Below are 24,628 nucleotides of genomic sequence, written 5' to 3'. Positions count from 1 at the left end.
TTTTGCAGAATATGTCCATGTCCCTGTCCCTGATGTTTTTCCTGGCTTTTTTGCTGCCCTTCTTGACACCAGGCTATCCTCCAAAAGTCTTCGCCTCACTGTGCGTGCAGATGCACTCACACCAGCCTGCTGCCATTCCTGAGCAAGCTCTGTGCTGGTGGTGCCCCAATCCTGCAGCTGAATCAACTCTAGGAGACAGTTCTGGCGCTTGCTGGACTTTCTTGGGCGCCCTGAAGCCTTCTTCACATCAATTGAACTGCTCTCCTTGAAGTTATTGATGATCCGATAAATGGTTGATTTAGGTGCAATCTTACTGGCAGCAATATCCTTGCCTGTGAAGCCCTTTTTGTGCAAAGCAATGATGACAGCACATGTTTCCTTGCAGGTGACCATGATTGACAGAGGAAGAACAATGATTCCAAGGACCACCCTCCTTTTGAAGCTTCCAGTCTGTTATTCAAACTCAATCAGGCTGGAGTGATGGAGTGATCTCTAGCCTTGTCCTCGTCAACACTCACACCTGTGTTAACGAGAGAATCACTGACATGATATCAGCTGGTCCTTTTGTGGCAGGGCTGAAATGCAGTGGAATTTTGGGGGGGAGGATTCAATAATTTGCATGACAAAAAGGGACTTTGCAATTAATTGCAATTCATCTGATCACTCTGTATAACATTCTGGTGTATATGCAAATTGCCATTATACAAACTGAGGCAGCAGATGTTGTGAAAATGTATATTTGTGTCATTCTCAACTTTTGGCCATGACTGTATATGTCTGTATGTGAGTGAGGGAGTGAGTGAGTGAGTGAGATCAGAAAGAATATGTGCCTGAGTGTTTGACCTCCGCTTTGCTGCTATGGATCATCCAGTAGGGTGCTGCTGCCTGAGATGGAATACCACTCACTTGGATCAATCAAATGACTGGTTAGATGTAGGAACAAGGCACACATGAGAAATTAAAGCATCTGTCCTATGTTTAAAATAGCTAAATCAGGAGATTCCTTCTGAAAGCGAAGCCAGGAAACCACATCTGATTACTAAGAGAGACTGCAGGTCGACAGACACTAGGCCAGCACATGTTCACAGTAAACAAACTATATCCGTCTGTGTCAGTCAGTCAGTCATTATGTTTCTATAAAAACAAATCCAAATGGTGCCAAATATTGTAAATTAGGCTACAATGACTACATAACATCAACAATGTTTTCAAAATATGCTCTCATAACCTAGGACTAGGCTATGATTAACGTTGATGACAGAATTATCACATTTGGTATGGAGAGGCACACCTCCACCCACAAAACAGGAGCCTGAACAGATTCTACCCCCAAGCCATGAGACTGCTGAATATTTAATTAAATAGCTACCCGGACAATCTGCATTGGACGTTTTTGCGCTCACCTTTTTGACTCATCACAAATGCTGCTGCTACTGTTTATTATCCATCTATCCTGCTGCCTAGTCACTTTATCCCTACCTATATGTACATACGGTTGAAGTCAGAAGTGTACATACACATTTACCAAATACATATAGTTTGTTAACAAGAAATTTGTGGAGTGGTTGAAAAACGAGTTTTAATGACTCCGACCTAAGTGTATGTAAACTTCCTACTTCAACTGTATATACCTCAATTACTTTGTACCATTGCACATCGACTCTGTACTGGTATATAGCTAAATTATTATTATTTATTGTGTATATGATGTTACTTTTCTATTATTTCTCAGTTTTCTTTCTCTCTGCATTGTTGGGAAGGTCCCGTACGTCAGCATTTCATTGTTAGTTTACACCTGTTAAAGGAAGCATGTGACAAATAACATTTTATGTGAAAAAGGCTAGTAAACATTTACAAGGGCACACCACATTTTTACTGGGACCTAGGGCTAGGCTATAGAAAGATGCAAACGTCAAGTGAAGTCCGCTTTCTCGATTATACAGGTTGTAATTATAACAGAGGACAACATTGACTGTGGTGCCACCTTCATCGTAAGTTGATCCTATATTTTCAAATGCAGGAAGAAAGGAGTAGGCCTAACACTCAGTAGTTTCTCTGAAAGATATGCAGCCAAGGTACACAGACACCATTGATGGAAGCTCCTCCTCCACTCATAACTCTACACACCTTAAATAATCATGGCATTGGCCTCCGCCATCTGACACGGGAGTGGCTGCTATGGTCACACACACACACACACACACACACACTAAATATTAGGTTGAATTTACAATGGTGTTTGTTCTTCACTAGTTGCCCTTTTCTTGTGGCAACAGGTCACAAATCCTGCTGCTGTGATGGCACACTGTGGTATTTCAACCAATAGATAGTTGTATTTATTAGGGATCCCAATTAGCTTCTGCTCCTGGGGGCCAAAAACAACAAAGCACCCACATTACATATAAAACATAAGATAAAACAGTGAACTGTTTGTGCTGAATGACCTGAAGATAAAACAGTACATCATATAACATCCCTACACCACCACATGTCCACAACACAAAATGTTCAATAACACCATACAACAATATCACAATGTGTGCCTATGCATGTCTGCACCTTTGTGTGTGTCTCTTCACAGTACCGTTGTTCCATAAGGTGTATTTTTACCTGCTTTTTTGTTTTTAAATCTGATTCTACTGCTTGCATCAGTTACCTGATGTGGAATAGAGTTCCATGTAGTCATGGCTCTATGTAGTACTGTGCGCCTCCCATAGTCTGTTCTGGACTTGGGGACTGTGAAGAGACCTCTGGTGGCATGTCTTATGGGGTATGCATGGGTGTCCGAGCTGTGCGCTTGTATTTTAAAACTGACAACTCGGTACCTTCAGCTTGTCTCTCTTACAAAAACAAGTAATGGGGATGTCCATCTCTCTTCCACTTTGAGCCATGAGAGATTGACATGCATGTCATTAATGTTAGCTCTCTGTGTACTTTTAAGGGCCAGCTGTGCTGCCGTGTTTTCCCAAGTCCCTCTACTCAACAGTAGTCTAGGTGCGACAAAACCAGGGCCTGTAGGACCTGCCTTGTTGATAGTGTTGTTAAGAAAGCAGAGCAGCACTTTATTATGGACAGACTTCTCCCCTTCTTAGCTACTGTTGTATCAATATGTCTTGACCATGACAGTTTAAAATCCAGGGTTACACCAAACCGTTTAGTCACCTCAACTTTCGGAATTTCCACATTATTCATTATGAGACGTAGCTGAGGTTTAGGGTTTAGTGAATTATTGGACTCAAATACAATGCTTTTAGTTTTGGAAATAGGACTAACTTATTCCTTGCTACCTATTCCGAAACTAACTGCAGTGCTTTGTTAAATGTTGCAGTCATTTAAGTCGCTGTAGTAGCTGACGTGTATAGTGTTGAGTCATCCGCATACATAGACACACTGGCCTTACTCAAAGCCAGTGGCATGTCGTTAGTAAAGATTGAAAACAGCAAGGGGCCTAAACAGCTACCCTGGGGAATTCCTGATTCTACCTGGATTATGTTTGAGAGGCTTCCATTAAAGAACACCCTCTGTGTTCTGTTAGACAAGTAACGATTTATCCACATTATAGCAGCGGGTGTAAGCCATAACACATACATTTTCCAGCAGCAGACTGATCGATAACAGCCCCCACAATAATTGTATCATCAATTTTGCTCAGCCAATCATTTGTGTAAGTGCTGTGCTTGTTGAGTGTCCTTCCCTATAACTGTGCTGAAAGTCTGTGGTCAATTAGTTAACTGTGAAATAGCATTGTATCTGGTCATTTTTTCCAGAAGTTTACTAAGGGTTGGTAACAGGCTGATTGGTCGCTTTGATTTGAGCCAGTAAAGGGGGCTTTACCAGTCTTGGGTAGTGGAATGACTTTAGCTTCCCTCCAGGCCGGAGGGCACACACTTTCTACTAGACTTAAATGGAAGATGTGGCAAAAAGTAGTGGCAATATCATCCGCTATTATCCTCAGTAATTTTGCATCCAGATTGTCAGACCCCAGTGGCTTGTCATTGCTGATTTGCAAAAAAACTTTTTTCACCTCTTTCACACTGACTTCTCAGAATTCAGAGGTACAATTCTTGTCTTTCACAATTGGTCAGATATACTTGGATGTGTAATGTCAGCATTTGTTGACAATAAAGTAGTTGGCAATATCAGTGGGTTTTGTGTTGAATGAGCCATCTGATTCAATGAATGATGGAGCTTAGTTGGCTTTTTCCCCCAAAGAATAATTTAAGCTTATTTATTTGTATTTAGTCACATGATTTCTTAATTTGCAGTATGTTTGCCAATCAGTTGGGCTGCCACACTTATTTGCCATACATTTTGCCTCATCCCTCTCAACCATACAATTTTTCAATTCCTCATCAATCCAAAGGGTTTTAACAGTTTTACAGTCATTTTCTTAATGAGTGGGTGCTTATTAGTATCTGGAATAAGCAATTTCATAAATGTGTCAAGTGCAGAGTCTGGTTGCTCCTCATTCCACACCACAGACCAGCAAATATTTTTTACATCATCAACATATGAATCACTACAAAACGTATTGTATGACCACTTATATACTATATTAGGCCCAGCCTTTGGAACTTTGGCTTTCCTAGATATGGCCATTATATTGTGAGTGAACAGCTTGATGAGAGACAGTCAATATTAAATCACTCCAAAAATATAGTTCTCTGTTGATATCACATACAGTTGAAGTTGAAAGTTTACATACACCTTAGCCAAATAGATTTAAACTCAGTTTTTCAAAACTCCTGACATTTAATTCTAGTAATATTTGCCTGTTTTAGGTCAGTTAGGATGACCACTTTATTTTAAGAATGTAAAATGTCAGAATAATAGTAGAGAGAATGATTTATTTCAGCTTTTATTTCTTTCATCACATTCCCAGTGGGTCAGAAGTTTATATACACTCAATTAGTATTTGGTAGCACTGCCTTTAAATTGTTTAACTTGGGTCAAACATTTCAGGTAGCCTTCCACAAGCTTCCCAAAATACATTGGGTGAATTTTGGTCCCTTCCTCCTGACAGAGCTGGTGTAACTGAGTCAGGTTTGTAGGCCTCCTTGCTCGCACACGCTTTTTCAGTTCTGCCCACAAAATTGTCTGTGGGATTGAGGTCAGGGCTTTGTGATGGCCACTCCAATACCTTGACTTTGTTGTCCTTAAGCCATTTTGCCACAACTTTGAAAGTATGCTTGGGGTCATTGTCCATTTGGAAGACCCATTTGCAACCAAGCTTTAACTTCCTGACTGATGTCTTGAGATGTTGCTTCAATATATCCAGATCATTTTCCCTCATGATGCCATATATTTTGTGAAGTGCACCAGTCCCTCCTGCAGCAAAGCACCCTCACAACATGATGCTGATGATCAGAAGCTTCTAAAGCCATGACATAATTTTCTGGAATTTTCCAAGCTGTTTAAAGGCACAGTCAACTTAGTATACGTAAACTTCTGACCCACTGGAATTGTGATACAGTGAATTATAAGTGAAATAATCTGTCTGTAAACGATTGTTGGAAAATTACTTGTAGATGTCTTAACCGACTTGCAAAAACTGTAGTTTGTTAAGAAGAAATTTGTGGAGTGTTTGAAAAACGAGTTTTAAATGACTCCTACATAAGTGTATGTAAACGTCCGACTTCAACAGTACATTATCAAGCATTTCACACATATTATCCAAATACTGACTGTTAGCACTTGGTGGTCTTATGCAGCTTCCCACAAGAATGGGCTTTCGGTGAGGCCGATGAACCTGTAGATATATTACTTCAACAGTATTTAACATTAGATCGTCTCTAGAATTTAACAGCTCTTTTTCTGGATTTTGATCATTCGCGGGTATCGGCCTAATTCTGCTCTTCATGCATTATTTGGTGTTTTACGTTGTACACAGATTCTATTTTTGCATGCAGTCTCAATTTGTTTTTTGTCCCATTTTGTGAATTCTTGGTTAGTGAGCAGACCTCAGACCTCACAACCATAAAGGGCAATGTGTTCTATAACTGATTCAATGATTTTTAGCCAGATCCTAATTGGTCTGTCGAAAGTTATGTTCCTTTTGATGGCATAGAAGGCCCTTCTTGTCTCTCAGATCGTTCACAGCTTTGTGGAAATTACCGGTGGCGCTGATGTTTATGCCAAGGTACAGTATGTCTTTTTTTGTGTGCTCTAGGGCATTGGTGTCTAGATGGATTGTATTCGTGGTCATTGCAACTGGACCTTTTTCGGAACACCATTTAATTTAGTCTTACTGAGATTTACGGTCAGGGCCCAGGTCTGTCAGAAACTGTGCAGAAGATCTAGGTACTGTTGTAGGCCCTCCTTGGTTGGAAACCGAAGCACCAGATCATCAGCAAACAGTAAACATTGGACTTCAGATTCTAGTAAGGTGAGGCCGGGTGCTGCAGACTGTTCTAGTGTCCTCGCCAATTTGTTGAAATAAATGTTGAAGAGGGTGGGGCTTAAGCTGCATCCCTGTCTCACCCCCCGGCTCTTTGGGGAGAAATGTGTGTGTGTTTTGCCAATTCTAACGGCACGCTTGTTGTTTGTGTTAATGGATTTCATAATGTATGTTTTTCCCCCAATGCCACTTTCCATCAATTTGTATAGCAGACCCTCAAGATGGCCAGAAACTAAGAACTTTCTTCTGAAACTTGTCAGTCTATTCTTGTTCTGAGAAATGGAGGCTATTCCATGTGAGAAATTGCCAAGAAACTGAAGATCTCGTACAACGCTGTGTCCTACTCCCTTCACAGAACAGCGCAAACTAGCTCTAACCAGAATAGAAAGAGAAGTGGGAGGCCCCGGTGCACAACTGAGCAAGAGGACAAGTACATTAGAGTGTCTAGTTTGAGAAACAGACTTAATATTAGATTTTTATTGGATATGGCTTTTTCTTTGCAACTCTGCCTAGAGGACTAGCATCCCAGGGGTCGCAACTTGTGAGGCTTCTGTTTCTCAAACTAGACACTAATGATTCGGTTTCTCAAAGGGAGGCTGTGTAGTCTTGCCCACTACTTGTGTCTGTTCCGATAGGACAGGTTTAGCCTAATACAGAGGCTATTTCTTTAGGGCCGTTGCCCATGTATATTTTATAAATCTACTCGTTGTATATATGACGCCTTCACTGTTGGATCACCAAGACTTGTAAATAGATATACACTTTGAGAACTTCAACTTCAACCTTCCTTCCACTGATTCCTGGCCTTACAACTGCTACAACATTTGTAAACACTCGCTTACCAAGACAAATTGGGTCATTAGTTGGAATCACGGGCAGAAAACACATTAATATGCCAACTTTGTTTAGAGAGCGGTTGTCATCAGGACCTAAACATTTGCAGCTAGTAATAATAACTCAGCAGGAACAAGTAGGGTAAGTGGAGAGAGAACATGGAGGCATTCCTACTTTAACTGAGAAATGCGGAGGAAAGTCGGTGGTGGTGTGAAACAGGATAGTAGTCTATGAGAGATGTGCTATTGGAAGTAGAGAGACAAGGACACCATAGAGGGGGGGGGGGCAGACATGTTCAGGGCCAGTAGATAGACTCACAGGGTCTTCTGGAAACGCTATTTATGAACATTTCCCAACATACATCACAACTGACTTCTCTAAATTAAACAGGCAAATTTTGACTTAACACACAATTTTGCTCTCAGGAGTAAAGGCCAGCCTTAGTTTAGTTTCGATCATTAAGCTGTCAATCTTCAACAGCACCATGCTGAAGAGCTTAACATTATCCAGAACATCTGTTGACAGTCTAACGGGTACATTTCATTTCTAAATTGGCTTCTTTGTCAGTTGCTTACTGCCATTGTGTTTAAGCCTGCTTGGACGTGGCGTCACCTTGGATGACTGAGACGTTCTTGAGGCCGGATGACAGCGTGACCATGACCAGCAATCAGCCCCACACAGTGTCCCACAGGACACGAACAACATGCAGAGTATACAACCATCACAGACACGTCCATATGGCATACCACAGCCCAGCGCTGTTCCAAAACCACCATTAGTCAGCACAACATTAAAGCCTAGATTTAGATTATCTCCACTTCCATTAAGTCATCCTCATCCTGAAAACTACACCCATCTGGGCTCCCATTCTCTTTTGACTGAGAGGAGCTTCTCCAAGTCATCCTTCGGAGCAAATATGTGAGCCGCAGGGCTCTGAAAATCAGTGAGGTGTCAACTTGTGACTGTATGGACACTTGCTGGTTAAACAGCTTTGAACAGAGATGGTGTTGACTAAAGAGGGGACGGCCGGGGTGTGGGATGTAAGACTTTTCAAATGCAGCCTTCCGCCGCGGTCTTCTCTTGAGACTTTTCATGCTCTGTGTATGGGGGTCCTTCGGGGTCTACAGTCTTGCCGGGCAAGAGTCCAAGTCTCTAATCAAATCGGCAACTCTGAAGCCTTGGGCTAAACATTCATATAGTTCAGGCCAGTACCTCTTTAGCACACATTAGTCTAGTTCCAAAGACAGTCTGGGTTGATATGGCACGACTGATGGACAGCGCTAAGCACAAGTATTTATGCAAACAAGCAGAGCTGTCACAAGGCTTCTGTCACATTCAACATGGTGTTCTCCTGTGACAGCTGAACCGAGCCTACACCCAGAATGCAGCTAAATCCATATTAAAGAAGCTGTACATCAAGGGTCACGAGGTAATTGCTGAGCAATAGAGATGGTCATTTCTGTCCATTTTAGTATACACCATCTGGCTCAGGAGCTCCCCCAGATGTAACATTTCTGTATAGCCTTTAAGTATAAAGTAGGCTACAGTAATGTTTTAAGGTAGACTAGATATGAGGAAGAAACGTACCTGTCTAAGTCCGTTAGCTACTGAATTGCTCTTCTCACTCTAAATTCCCTGGAAAATCACTAAACAATTTAGCTTCCGTTCTGTTCTCAGTAATAAGTAAATGTGGCTAAAGTAAATCCTTGTTGACCTGCTATCTCAAAATAACAACACAACACTGAATAAATCAGGTGGGCTGATTTATTTCCAGTTGTACAATCATCAGAATTGAAGTGCTTTGGCCATGTTTTAACGACAGCCATGCTGGTCTTGATAAATCAATTACATTTTTATTTTCACTGAATCTCCGTTTGGGTATTGGTTGGACTACAATTATACAATTAGGGTGTAGAAATGTTATGCTCTTAGTGTAACCTTTATTTAACAAGGTAAGTCAGTTAAGAACAAATTCTTATTTACAAGGACAACCTACTCCTTCCTCCCCGTCGGGGAATTGAACCCCGGTCTCCTGCATGCCCGCACAACACAGGGATTCTTTACCTTAACAGCCCAGTACTGTAGCCTTCTCCCGATTGTCCCGTTGTACAGCGCCATATTTTCTGTTCCATCCTAAATGGAAACCCAGAGGGTTTTTTGTTTTTCTTGGAATAGAAACACCATAATATTAATAAAAATGAATTAAGCAAAATTTCTTAAAATCATTCACATATACTACATTCTTACAAAAAAAAGTTTTAAATTCTCTAGTACAGCCACTATTGAAGGCTATCAAATACTTCTCAAAGATGTCCTCTGGTGGTCAAACTAGCACTAACTAGCTTTAATGTTCACAATGGCTGACACTTAAATAACGTGCCAAAGAATTCTGCAGCACCATGCAAGCTGTGCTGCAGTAAGTACGCTACAACTTTTAAAGGACGAACCACTGTACATCTGTGCACTGAATTAATCTTTACAAAAAAACACAAAGGAGAAAAAGAATGAAGCATTGAACTTGTTTCTAGCTATGCAAACACCTTCACCATTATAATGAGCAAAGGCCATAACATAACTCCATTGCCAGTGGCTCAGGGGGATAGAGCGTTGGTCTTCAACAATCACTTTCCCTGTGACAGCATTCCAGTTCCCAGTGATGTGCTTGGTGGCGAGCTTGTGCTGCTGCCTGTGCAGGCTGAACTGTGTTTCTCCACTGTATCCTAGAAAGTGGATATGGAGGCCCATTGACCAGGTTTGACTTTCAGTCATTGACATTTGGGCATATTCAAAGTCCTTTGGGAGTTGTGCCAAAACCAGACCCCCAACCTGTTTATCAGACAATATCCTCATACAACATCTTTTATGATACAATAGGCAATCGGTCATTCCAAATTCCAAGTCCACTGACTAGCCTCACTTGGATTGGCCTTTTGGTTATTCCCTTGGTTCTCCAGCTCTAGACCCATATTGATATCAGGACTTTCCAATATGTTCCCTTTCAAACAACAAACAAAAGCTGTATTGAGGAAACAAGAGCAACAGATGGGTGGGGATGGGAGGTCTGAGCCATGCTTTATAGTCAGGCGATAAGTCCATCACTGTCTCCCTCTATGTGTCTGGGACCAGTCTAATGGCTGGTCCATTGTCCAGACCTGGAAAGAAATGTCTTAGAGAAAACACATAGCCTCAACGAACCAGCAGGTTAGGGGATTTAGACGGGTCTGTCCCAGAGAAAAAAAGCCAGAATGAACAGGCAGATGGAGATCTTGTGTGTGTGAGTGTGTATGTGTGTGAGAGACAGGGTAAAATGAGGCTGCTTGGCAGGTGCCACCGAGGTTGAGTTATTGGAGGGGAACAGGGTTGCACTTTCCCCGTCTGGCCGCTCCACTCCAGTCCATCAGTGGAATGTCTGGCGGCCGGCGATGCGTGCGGTCGCACCGCCACACCTGGAGACACCTGGCCACACCTGAGATACCTGTGACATCACACACACAGTTCTGGGAGTTCTAGGAGCAGTTTAGAGCGGGAGATTGACAGGACCATCTGACCTGTGATAGAGCAAGAACAGAGCGCTCTTTGTCCCATAGCCAATCATCAGTTTAACAGTGTCATGAAAGCGTATTGCCAGCTAACACCCGCCTGCATCTCACATTGGCCCTAAAAAAAACATGTTTCTGTACTACTCATAATATAATGGCCTATGTCTTTAGAGGACAGTGTACACATTATACACAATCAGCCATGGCTACACAAGGCCCCCCACATAGAGTTGTGACCGTCGGTCAAAAGTTTCCCAAACATTAGAAAATACTTGGAGAGACACGCTCATTCTGTAGGTGAACAAGTCAGGGCTAGGCCCATACTCCCACAAGCATCCAGTGGTGCCTTTTTCCAATTAGGACAGCATTATGTTATACCTTGGTCCAAGTACTACGGCCCAGACTGGAGCACATCCAATAGGGCGGCGCACAACTGGCCAATTGTCGTTAGGTTCGGGTTTTGGCCGGATTAGGCCGTCATTGTAAACAAGAATTTGTTCTTTAACTGACTTGCCTAGTTAAATCAAATACATTTTTGAAAAAATGTGGATTCACACAAAACCAGTCTCTCTCAATCACTGGCTGGTCTTCCAACCAGCAACCCATAAAGAGTGCTCCAAAATCCAAAGTTACAGCTTTAGAAATGTTTCCATTGCAGATTTGAAAGCTATTTGATGCCATCTGTATGTTTGTTTCGAAATGTATTTATTCTAAACTCGGTGAGAGGAAGATGCAAGGCTTGTGAAAAAGCTAACTATAAAGGAGAGAGAGACCAATGGGTGTAGCAACCAAAGAACAGTTCGGTTCAGAATCATTCAGGCTAATAATGACTTCCATTTGTTAGAGACAGAGGGTTATGATAACCCAGCTCCATTGCCAGGGTCAGCCAGTTAGCATTCCAGCACATCCTCGTCGTCCAATCAGATACAGTGTTGTTCCACAGAGTTTTCACTAAGCCAAGAACACAGATTAATGGACGTCTGTTGTCTGATGGGCCATCTGCGATGTCATGTGGAGCCTGTGGTTACAAATGGGGCATCCAATTTGTGGTCTGGATCTTCAACACAATTTGTATTTTGGGCTGAAATGTTACGTAACACCAGCTATTTAAACCTCAATAAACTGCATATTACTTCTTAATTAAGGGATCTCCATTTTCTGGAGAGTTGAAAGTTGATGCCAGACTGAACTCTGAACCATTCCACACAATTTTAATGAAATGGAATACCAATCCATGATGAACAGCAGAACATCTTCTGTGCATGATGGGGGTCTTCTGAGGAGAGCCATATTCCTTAACATCCAGAGATGTCAGAGGACTGTCCCAGGTCAAGGTCTTCATTGACGCTAATGAATGCTAAGGGCCAAGTGTCCATCCATACCATGACCACACTCAGCACAGGGTTAGCTTAGTTAGCACACAAAGACACACTGAATGGGCATCTGTTGGATCACCTGCACTCCACTACCTCAGTGTTTGAAGTAAAACACCATCCCTGATAGGATGCTCAGAGAGCGTATTTCACTTCTTCTTGTTTTTCATGCCAGCGTTTCGTGACATGCCGGCCTGCCCAGCAAGCGTCTGAGGGCTGCAGTGTGGCCTGGGAGCCTGAGATTCACACAGGCTGCTCATTAATACCTGATCAACCCAGAGAGACAGAGGACGTCTGTGGAGTCCGGCCAGCTCTCTCTTCCTCCCCACAGAGACCCCCTTTCTCTGCCTCGCTCCCCACTTTGTTTCTTTATTGCGTGGTGTGCACATAGAAAACACACCTATAATATCCTGTTCCACCTTTTCAGAGAGGCGGAGTGAGTGTGGAGCGAGAAAGGAGGGGTACGAGGTGAAGGGAGAGTGAGTGGAGGGGGATGAAAACAAAATTGACTCTTGCAAATGTGAGGACACGCCACTTTTAGCAACCTCTGTCCCTCAGCATTAGTTAGTGTGTTGTCCCGCTCACTGGCTCCTGTCCGAGGCTGAAGTGGATCAGGTGAGGGAGGCAAACACATATCCCCAGGGTGTGCTGAACCCAGGAGAGCGCAACAATGTCCCACTGCTGGGTCCACAGAAGGCTGCCTGTTGTTGAGAAGCAGAACATAATTTAGCAGTCATTTCTTACCTTCTCCTCTAATTTCCTCCTGCTGGTTCATGGACAAGGTCGACAGTGAATGGTTCACTCCGCCGCATAAAAAGCCTTTTTCTCCTCAGAGGAGAAAAACGTTATTCTTACCTGTGTGCTTGTGTGTTTAAGTGTGTATGCCTACGTCTGTTTCGACCGGACTTATGAGGGTATCAGGTAGCTCACACCAAACCTAAGCTGGTGCATTCAAGAAAGCAATCTTAGTGTCTTTGCACTCAGTGCTTATGAGTCATTGCCTGCTGGCGGTCAAAAGTAATTGTGGTTTAGCCCTACTTATATAAAAAGAAACGTTCTTTAGTTTTCCCCAATTGTTTACACACTAAAATTGGATCTTGAAACGCAAATCACCAAAACCTGAAACTCACGTACCAAATCCCTACACCAAGTCTGCAAAATTGCAAGAACAATTCCTGCTTTACACTCGGTTTTCAAACCTATATCACACTTTTTGCGAAACACCGTTCCCTACATTAGGCACAACATTCAAAATTAAAATCTCTTTAGTCCCATTGGAAAGCAACGCCAACCACAATGCCAATTTCTAAACACCAATTGGCAACACCCACTCCTCACAGGTGTAAGCACTAGTTGCTGAATTGTTCACTTAAAAATCAGAGCTTTAAGCACTATAAAAGGCCACAGATGAGCTCTCCTGTTCTGGAGGGAAATGGAAGTCAATGGTGAAGCAGGAGCTAGACGTGAAGGAGTGAGAGGAAGAGGAGTGAGAGGAAGAGGAGAAAGAGGAGGACGAGGAAGGACAGTTGTCTCAGATGAGATCAGGTCCACATTGGTTGACCATGTGCTCAACCATGGATTGAGTATGAGGGAGGCTGGGCAGAGAGTTCAGCCCAACCTGAGCCGCTACACGGTTGCATACATCATCTGTACATTCAGCAATGAGAACCGATAAGTTACCTACCATCTACACTATGCTCTTTGTGTATGTATACTATAGTATACTGCAGTCTGACATATGAGTAGGCCTATGCTACTCAGTGATTGTTGGCCAATGTTATAGTAATGTAATTTCATATTGAAAGAAAATTGATTATTTTAGCTTACTGTAACCAATCGTATCTTATTTGTGGATCTTCTACAGAACTGACATGGCCAGGCCATGGTGAAAGATACCGGCTGTTCACACCAGAACAGGAGACCGCTATTGTGAACATGGTGGTGGCAAACAATACCATTACACTATGAGAAATTCAGAACCACATAATTGCAGACAACACAATATTCAATAACATTCACCAGGTGGGCTTGTCTATATTGGACCGTGTATTACAGCGCAACCGAAGCCGGATGAAACAGGTCTACAGGGTGCCATTTGAGCGAAACTCAGAGAGAGTTAAAGAACAGCGTTATGAATATGTGCAAGTAAATACTAGACTGTGAATTTACTATCATATCAGCACTGTATAGACACATTACAGTACTGTAATCCAGTGCATTGTGCCTCACCATATTGACTGCTCTAGGTCTATGTGATCGCCAATGTCTATTTCAGAGTCTTGGAGCTGGATGCCGCTGCAATTCAGCACATTTATATTTACATTGATGAGGCTTCAACCTAGCCAAAAGGTGACTGGGACGGAACGTTATTGGCCACTGTGCCATTGTGAATGTCCCTGGACAGCATGGAGGGAATATCACCATGTACACAGCCGTTAGCCAGCAAGGAGTACTCCATCCTCATGTCAACCTTGGTCCCTACAACACCGCCCTTCTCATCACATTCCTGAACACACTACATGGCATCCTTATTCCAGCCGAGCAGAGGGGTGGACCAGAGCAGCCCAGGTATGTTGTCATCTGGGACAGCGTGAGTTTCCATCGGGCTGCTCTGGTCCGCAACTGGTTCATCGACCACCCACAATTTATTGTTCTATACCTCCCACCATATTCCCCATTCCTAAACCACAAGTTTAGGACTTTTGTTTTTTTAGTTTCCCCTCGCACGCATGCCTCTTCTCCAGGCAATGGAGGATGCATGTGGTGAAGTTGATGTGGGGGCTTTCGGCGGCTGGATCCGTCACTCCAGAAGATTCTTTCCCCGCTGTTTAGCCAGGGAGAACATCGCTTGTGATGTACATGAGGTACTGTGGTCAGACCAAAATAAGAGGCAGGATGCAGCCTGAAGTCTTTTTTCTTACATTTTGCATGTGTTTTCATCTTTTTCTGTTTAGAGTTCTGATAGAATGAGCCACTTAAAAAAAAAAAAAAAAAAAAAAAAATTGTACAAAAACCCCTTTATCTTACTGTATGTTTTTCCTGGTTTTCTCCTGTTGTGTATGGAAAGTGTTCAAAATTACTGCATTTTGGAAATAAATTACAATGTTTTTGTTACTGTATTGCATTTGTGTGTGTTTATGTATATTTGAGTAGGTATACATTACTGTAACAATATTTTACAACTGGCTCCAGTGTAACAATGAAAAGCCATAAATCTACTGATGGGAAATTCATAGAAGTGTTTTGTGTTGAGCACATCAGTGTGTTGTTGGTTGGTAGACAGATCTATTCATATGACGTGTGTGTCATTTTGATGCATCAAAAAATATTTTGGAAAGAGAAAAGTTTTGAATGCAGTGTTTGCTTTTGCTAGAGATATGTAGAGTTTTGGGAAAATGGCCCAAAGATTCAGCAAATGTGAGTAAACAATTGAGGAAAACTGTAAAGGGCAAGTAGCCTAAACCTATTCATATAGCCTCTCTTTTAAATCTCAGGTTATTATAAATTAACAAAGAGAGAAACCCATTGTAGCCTTCTTTGACCGATGCAAATAGACCTGCCAATGTTTTACTCACACTGACTATTAAGCCTGTACTTTGGTCTTGACAAGTCTTTTGGTGAATTAGGCTTAACTTAACGTTTTCCAAACGAAGCACGTTTACTACAGAAGGAGAGTTAAATAAATAGGTTGCTGCACTCAGTCTCCAATGACTCCCAAATGAAAGCAGTTTGAAAGAAGTGTTTCTTAATTCATCTCATTAAACCCCCAGTCTTCTCCAAAACAAAGCAATAACACATGCTCTAGCTAGCTCATTACGATGGAAGACATGTAAGTAACATGAAAAGCCTCACCATAAAACATGAAGGACTGTGGGTCTCGTAACATTCACTCTTCATACTCTGACACAGAGAGAGATGAGCATAGAAATATAATGGGTAGACCAGCCAGGGTCTCAGATAGCTCATAGCCATGTGACCAAATCCAATATGACCATCCAAATCAAATATTGTTGTGCTGACAAGTGTCTCTGTGGTTTGCACCTAGTGAAGCATGCTTGAGAAGTTGTGCAACTCAAATAAAAATCTCAGCCATTCCTTCTGGAATTTCAACATTCAATGCTATTCCAGAATCAAATTCACTGTGTTTGTCTGACCAATCAACTTGTCAAATTCCCTGTCCAATTTCAAATTCAAGCTTGCATTGGAGGGCCAATTTTCTTACCAAAGAGGCCCAATCACAAATGAAAGACCATTTGAGGTACACTAAACACAAATCAGTAGACCAATCATGTTTCACCATACACTAACAGCCTAGTTGTCCAATCTGAGACCTCTACAGCTCTCTTGTACAGACGGTCCATTCACACCACTGAGGTGCAAACTGGGAAGTGTGGCAGGTAGCCTAGCTGGTAAGAGCATAACTGAAAGGTTGCTGGCTTGAATCCCTGAGCCGACTAGATCGATGTGTCGATGTGCCCTTGAGCAAGGCACTTACCTCTAGTTGCTCCTGTATGTTTCTCTGGATAAGAGCGTCTACTAAGTGGATGAAATGTTAATTTAATTTAAACAACCAGTTTACTAGATGTAAACAAACAATTTAGACAGGGTTCAGAGCTGACATGACCAACTTGAGTCAAAACAGCAGAAGCAAGAATCTGGCTAAAGCTTTTAGTCTATCAATGACTGGGGATTAGAGGCAGATTCAGTGCTCCCAGTGACCAAAATGACATGGGTTTTGTCAAGGGCAGCCTACTTCTTATTGGATTAACAAACTGAGGTATGGAATTGTACAACACAAGGCAAAGCCTAACCATACTCCAACTGCAGCCAGCCACATTCACAGTGTAAAAAAAAGACATCACTCAAAACCATAATGTGGTAGGACATGAAAAATGTGACCTAATTTTCCATCATATTACACACACACACATGCCCGCTCACAAACACCTGTGCATGCACTCCTTGTGTGAGAGCTGGTCTTAGAGGAGTGGACTCATTAACCTTCCTGACAAACTGGGCTCAGTGTAAGCAGTGGGGCCTTGGGCCCCCCTCCAGGAAACAGGATGTTTGAACGGCACTGACTGACTTATCAGCAGTTAGGTAGGTACAAGGACCCTGACAGCCATTTCAACAGTAGTAAATGCCACTCTTTATCAGATAAGGGAGAGCTTTCACCCAAAGACTTCCGCTGCTGAATGGCGTCATGCCATGCTTCAAGGCAATCAGAGAGGACATCCGAGACCAAGGGTGGGGAATATAGCAGGGTCATTCAATTTTCTCTTACCTAATTTCTAAAATGTCATCTATTGAAATTAAATAACACTCTAATATCTACATGTATTGTGTTAGCTTAAATACAAGCTAAGTATCCTAATTAGCAGTTGAATGGCAAGTACTCAACTAAAGCTTACAAGTGACCTCCAAGTCCTTGTTCTTCTCTTTTACAGCGTCAAATGAAACATACTGTATGACACCAGCCCAAATCAGCCTGGTCTCATAGACTAGAAGTAACATAGTAAATGTATATTCGGGACACTCAATTTAGTATGATACTGTATGTTATGTTTGGTATGGTTACATAAGACAGATGGTTAACTAAGGCAAAAACGAAAGTTGGGTGGTTGGTCTGCCCTGTAACGCCAACGTCTAGCAATCAAAAGGTTGCGCGTTCGAATTCCATTACGGCCAACCTTTAGCATTTTAGCTAATTAGCAACTGTTCAACGACTTACCACTTTTTAGCTACTTGGCAACTACTTAGCATGTTAGCTAGCCCTTCCCTTAACCTGAACCCTTAAACCTAACCCTTCCCCTTTAACCTAACTCCTAAACTTAACCCTAACCCCTAACGTAGCTAACATTAGCCAGCTAGCTAGAATTTGTAAACATATAGTAAGTTCTGCAAACGTGTAATATACTGTATAATACGAATTGTAATCGTGATGACCTGATCAGGACCATGGACAAGGATAGTAGGCTGTCACTCTCCCCCAGGTTGACCAACAACATGTAGCCTCACTAGCCTGTAACCGTAAATCTGTAGGGGAGGCAGGGCTCGTCCGACAAAAGAAAACGCTCGAAAGCTCCCTCCGTTACCAAACTCAGACTGACACAATGACTCTGCTTTGTTGCCTAGCAAAGCTACCTCCTGACAGCTTTTAGCTAATTTCGTTCAACCGTTTTGCCAGCCTCTGTGAAAATACGTTCCTAAAGTGGCAGCCTGTGACAACAACAACAAAAAATGGAAGAGTTTTCGAAGTCTGACAAGCAAGTAGAGAGGGGACCCATGCTTCGTTCCACTCGTGCAATTGCGAAGGTTAGCAGCGGACCGACTTTTAGTTATTCCACTTACCAAATGAAAATAATATATTGTTCGCGCGTTAATGTTAAACGCACAAGTCTCAATCATCCACAGAAGGCTGACAGTGGGCCGTCATGTAATATTTGAAAAGCTGCATTTGTGTAATAGGTATTACGCGGGGAGGATGGGCTTTCGCGTCATGTCTTGTAGCTAAGTGCTACTGGGAAGAAAAAAAACAGCAAAGGCGAGAGTGGTACAACTTCATGTAACCCGCTCCGAGGGGCACTGGGCTCCTTTAAATCTAAATATAGCCTGATCTGAAGCTGATACTCCTAACCATGTAGACTAAAGCTAACACTTCGTTTAGAAAAGAAACGTCAACACAAAAAGCACTTGTTTTGGTTACCTTGTTCAGGTAGGGGTTACGTGTAACGTCATACCCCCTCTTCTTCGTGTAAACAAACATTTTACTTTGGTCTTCGGATTTATGCATCTCACTCTCGACCGATTCCCGTTTGACTAAACCGTGTGCCATGTTGCCTCCCTCTTTAAATAGCGTACAGTAACCCTGAACTCTGTTGTGAACCCAAGTCAACAAGTGGATGCGCCGGTGAATGCTCTCTTGGGCACATTGACAGCTCTCCCAGTGACAACACAGAGCGATGAGCATGAGCGCAACGGATCAGTCTACCTACAGTGAGGAATGAAGTTAGGCTACATTAATTAACAACACTACTATTTTATTGCTTGGATAAGATAATGCAACTATTTAATTGTATTTAATAAATGTCAAATGCGTGTGGTAATATTTTTATGAAGAATAATTCATTTTATATTCCATCCTGAAAAGAGCTAGGGGCTGTTATTAATCATTTAATTTGAGTGAATATTGGCTTTTATCCCTTACAGTAGGAGCACTTTTAAAAATGATGGGCCATGAATCTTCAATAGCCATATAGGTTTATGGCCAACCTTGAGTACACACACACGTGTTGTTGATAAGGAGTGAAGGCAAGGCTGTGTCAAAGTAGCTACCCTTTGCCTTGATGACAGCTTTGCACACTATTGGCATTCTCTCAACCAGCTTCATGAGGTAGTCACCTGGAATGCATTTCAATTATCAAGTGTGCCTTTTTAAATGTTAATTTGTGGAATTTCTTTCCTTCTTAATGCGTTTGAGCCAATCAGTTGTTTTGTGACAAGATAGGGGTTGTATAGCCCTATTTGGTAAAATACCAAGTGCACATTATGGCAAGATGTTTCATCAAGTGCAGTTGCAAAAACCATCAAGCCCTATGATGGAACTGGCTCTCGTGAGGACTGCCACAGGAAAGGATGACCCAGAGTTACCTCTGCTGCAGAGGATAAGTTCATTAGAGTTACCAGCCTCAGAAATCAGCAATTATCTGCACCTCACAGAGTTCAAGTAACAGACACATCTCAACATCAACTGTTCAGAGGAGACTGCGTGAATCTGGCCTTGATGGTTGAATTCCTGCAAAGAAACAACTAATAAAGGACACAAATAAGAAGAGACTTGCTTGGGCCAAGAAACACGAGCAATAGACATTAGACTGGTGGAAATCTGTCCTTTGGTCTGATCAGTCCAAATTTGAGATTTTTGGTTCCAACCGCCGTGTCTTTGTGAGATGCAGAGTAGGTGAACAGATGATCTCCACATGTGTGGTTCCCACCGTGAAGCATGGAGGAGGAGGTGTGATGGTTTGGGGGTGCTTTGCTGGTGACACTGTCTGTGATTTATTTAAAATTCAAGGCACACTTCACCAGCATGGCTACCACAGCATCCGGCAGCAATACACCATCCCATCTGGTTTGCACTTAGTGGGATAATCATTTGTTTTTCAACAGGACAATGACCCAACACTCCTCCGGGCTATGTTAGGGCTATTTGACCAGGAAGGAGAGTGATGGAGTGCTGCATCAGATGATCTGGCCTCCAAAATCACCCAACCACAACCCAATTGAGATGGTTTGGGATGAGTTGGACCGCAGAGTGAAGGAAAAGCAGCCAACAAGTGCTCAGCGTATGTGGGAACTCCTTCAAAACTGTTGGAAAAGCATTCCAGGTGATGCTGGTTGAGAGAATGCCAAAAATGTGCAATGTATAATATAGTATAAATAAGGAAAAACCCTTGAATGAGTAGGTTTGTCCAAACTTTTGACCGGTACTATATATACTGGAATTTAAAAGCAATTCATCCCGACCTTGTTTCTTTAAAAAAAAGAATATATATATATATATATATAAAAGAAACAGGGTTGGGATGAATTCATTTAAATTCCAGTACTTTTTTCTATTTTACCTTTATTTAACTAGGCAAGTCAGTTAAGAACAAATTCTTATTTTCAATGACGGCCTAGGAACAGTGGGTTAACTGCCTGTTCAGGGGCAGAACGACTTCCTGAATTGACTGGAATTGTCACGCCTGCTCCCGCTCCCCTGTCCGTTTTCCATTACATGTTCACTGTTTCTGGTAAGAAATCAAGGTAAAAAAAACTCAAAACTGCATTCACATTGTTACAATGTGGAGAACAAGTATTTGATACACTGCCGATTTAGCAGGTTTTCCTACTTACAAAGCATGTAGAGGTCTGTAGTTTTTATCATAGGTGCACTTCAACTGTGAGAGACGGAATCTAAAACAAAAATCCAGAAAATCACATTGTATGATTTTTAAGTAATTAATTTGCATTTTATTGCGTGACATAAGTATTTGATCATCTACCAACCAGTAAGAATTCCGACTCTCACAGATCTGTTAGTTTTTCTTTAAGAAGCCCCCCAGTTCTCCACTCATTACCTGTATTAACTGCACCTGTTTGAACTCGTTACCTGTATAAAAGACACCTGTCCACACACTCAATCAAACAGACTCCAACCTCTCCACAATGGCCAAGACCTGAGAGCTGTGTAAGGACATCAGAGATAAAATTGTAGACCTGCACAAGGCTGGGATGGGCTACAGGACAATAGGCAAGCAGCTTGGTGAGAAGGCAACAACTGTTGACGCAATTATTAGAAAACGGAAGAAGTTCAAGATGACGGTCAATCACCCTCGGTCTGGGGCTCTATGCAAGATCTCAACTCGTGGTGCATCAATGATCATGAGGAAGGTGAGGGATCAGCCCAGACCTACACGGCAGGACCTGGTCAATGACCTGAAGAGAGCTGGGACCACAGTCTCAAAGAAAACCATTAGTAACACACTATGCCGTCATGGATTAAAATCCTGCAGCACACGCAAGGCCCCCCTGCTCAAGCCAGCGCATGTCCAGGCCCGTCTGAAGTTTGCCAATGACCAGCTGGATGATCCAGAGGAGGAATGGGAGAAGGTCATGTGGTCTGATGAGACAAAAATATATATTTTTGGTCTAAACTCCACTCGCCGTGTTTGGAGGAAGAAGAAGGATGAGTACAACCCCAAGAACATCATCCCAACCGTGAAGCATGGAGGTGGAAACATTCTTTGGGGATGCTTTTCTGCAAAGGGGACAGGACGACTGCACCGTATTGAGGGAAGGATGGATGGGGCCATGTATCGCGAGATCTTGGCCAACAACCTCCTTCCCTCAGTAAGAGTATTGAAGATGGGTCGTGGCTGGGTCTTACAGCATGACAACGACCCAAAACACACAGCCAGGGCAACTAAGGAGTGGCTCCGCAAGAAGCATCTCAAGGTCCTGGAGTGGCCTAGCCAGTCTCCAGACCTGAACCCAATAGAAAATCTTTGGAGGGAGCTGAAAGTCCGTATGGAGGAGTGGGCCAAATTCCCTGCTGAAGTGTGTGCAAGAACTACAGGAAACATATGATTGTAATTGCAAACAGGTTTCTGGACCAAATATTAAGTTCTGCTTTTCTGATGTATCAAATACTTGTCATGCAATAAAATGCAAATTCATTACTTTAAAAAAAATCATACAATGTGATTTTCTGGATTTTTGTTTTAGATTCCGTCTCACACAGTTGAAGTGTACCTATGCTAAAAATTACAGACCTCTACATGCTTTGTAAGTAGGAAAACCTGCAAAATCGGCAGTGTATCAAATACTTGTTCTCCCCACTGTATATAGGATTAGTGTTTTCTTTAGGTGGAGAGGCGGACCAAAATGCAGCGTGGTGGTTATTCATGTTTTAATTTATAATGAAGAAAACTATACATGAATAAACTAAGAAAACAATAAATGTGAGAAAACCTAAAACAGTCCTATCTGGTGCAAACACAGAGACAGGAACAATCACCCACAAACACACAGTGAAACCCAGGCTACCTAAGTATGATTCTCAATCAGAGACAACTAATGACACCTGCCTCTGATTGAGAACCATACTAGGCCAAAACATAGAAATACCCAAATCATAGAAAAACAAACAGACTGCCCACCCCAACTCACGCCCTGACCATACTAAATAATGACAAAACAAAGGTCAGAACGTGACAATTAGGCAGTATGGCACATAGGCTACATATGGTGTCAATGTCCATTACCCGTTAACTAACTGTGGTGTTGCAGTAGTCTCGGAAACCCACACCCTAAACCAGAATAATGGTTTGTTAGTAGAAGGAAACCCGTCTGTCTACAGAGACTAGTGTTGCAGGATTAGGGAAGTGGTCACTTCCTCTTTTCACACTGAATCACTCACATGCCATTTACATGTTCCTAAATAATTTCATAGCTTTATCATCTGATTTAATAGCATAGGCTTATCCCATACTGTACATCTTTGTATGTTTATAGTGCTTGCCTCTAGAGTAAGTCTTTACTGTTCCATATTTGTCCAATTAGTTTTACAATCACATTTAACAAGAGATCAAGAGAGGTTTAAAATGTGCTTGAATATGAAACCAGATTCGGCCTTTGTGTGTCAGCACTTATATTGTCTCTGCAATGAGGACAGTCCTGTTTCTACTTGCTTGTGCCTGTTCAACTGTAGCGTATTGCTGTCCCTCAAATTGAGATAAGGAAAGATTATATGAGCTGTGGATGTGCACATGAAGCTGTTCTATCTGGACCTTGATCCATGCTGGTGCGTGTGTGTGCATGCTTGTGTGTATGAAGACATGGAGAGACACAGAGACATAAGGACAGAGTGAGAGAGAAGAGAGAGAGAGAGCTCAGCTAGAGTAATTGAAGGCCAGCTGAACAACAGTGCGTCTGGCTGGCACTTAGCTTTGCGCTGACTCACAGATCAAACAGTCAGAGTCTGCTGCTGATTCACTGTGACTGACTGCAGGCCTGGCTGGCACTTTGTCCTCCTTGGCCCTGAGTCAGCGCTACAGAGCTCTGCTGCCTGCCTACTGGAAAAGGAGGGCCAAACATGTCCCCATTCACATCGACAGGATTCCATGGTGTCCACATCACCGACAAACTATCATGGTCCAAACACACCAAGAAAGTCGTGAAGAGGGCACGACAATGCCTTTTCCCCCTCAGGAGACTGAAAAGATTTGCCATGGGTCCCCAGATACTCAAAAGGTTCTACAGCTGCACCATCGAGAGCATCCTGACTGGTTGCATCACTGCCTGGTATGGCAATTACTCGGCATCCGACCTTAAGGCGCTACAGATGGTGGTACATACAGCCCAGTACATCACTGGGGCCAAGCTTCCTGCCATCCAGGACCTATATACTAGGCGGTGTCAGAGGAAGGCCCAAACATTTTTCAAGTCATAGACTGTTCTCACTGCTACCGCACGGCAAACGGTACCTGAGCACCATGTCTAGGTCCAAAAGGCTCCTTAACAGCTTCTACCCCCAACCCATAAGACTGCTAAACAGTTAATCTACCTGGCTTACATCAGTGGATAAGTTCTATTTACGCACGGTTATTTTATTAGAGAAACTGTCAAATATGAATGATTGCGGGTAGTTAATTGTTAAGATAGACCTCTTCTTATACCAATGGATGGTGACATAATGGTGACATACATGCCATTCAACAGGCCCCTTGCAAGGCAGATGACTTCCCGCCGTGTCAGAACACTCTGGATTGGAGCATATCATTGTTCATTGGGCTGGGTGCTGTAAGATTTCTCATTTTTCCAAACTGAGTAGTTGGTTTACGGTGTCGAGTGAAATTTCAAGGTGTACAACTACAGGCTGGAAGAGTAAAAGGCCAAGAAGCGAAACCTGCACTACAAGAAGCGAAACCTGCACTACAAGA

General features: G+C 42.5%; 1 protein-coding gene across 2 annotated transcripts in view; it reads right to left on the bottom strand.

Moving 5' to 3' along the window:
• me1 (malic enzyme 1, NADP(+)-dependent, cytosolic) overlaps window positions 1–19,085 on the bottom strand; it is a 112,181-nt gene extending 93,096 nt beyond the window's left edge. The window contains exon 1 of one of the 2 annotated variants that reach the window (XM_024399783.2): window positions 18,850–19,085. In XM_024399783.2, coding sequence (XP_024255551.2) covers window positions 18,850–18,978 — 129 coding nt within the window. In that variant the 5' untranslated portion in view covers window positions 18,979–19,085. Of the gene's footprint in view, window positions 1–18,494; window positions 18,580–18,849 lie in introns of those variants that run through there. The other variant, XM_024399793.2, reaches the window with a different exon arrangement.
• Window positions 19,086–24,628: the final 5,543 nt, after the last annotated feature.

Source organism: Oncorhynchus tshawytscha, linkage group LG03, assembly GCF_018296145.1.
Source record: "Oncorhynchus tshawytscha isolate Ot180627B linkage group LG03, Otsh_v2.0, whole genome shotgun sequence".
Taxonomy (NCBI): domain Eukaryota; kingdom Metazoa; phylum Chordata; class Actinopteri; order Salmoniformes; family Salmonidae; genus Oncorhynchus; species Oncorhynchus tshawytscha.
This window is presented reverse-complemented; position numbering and strand designations above follow the sequence as displayed.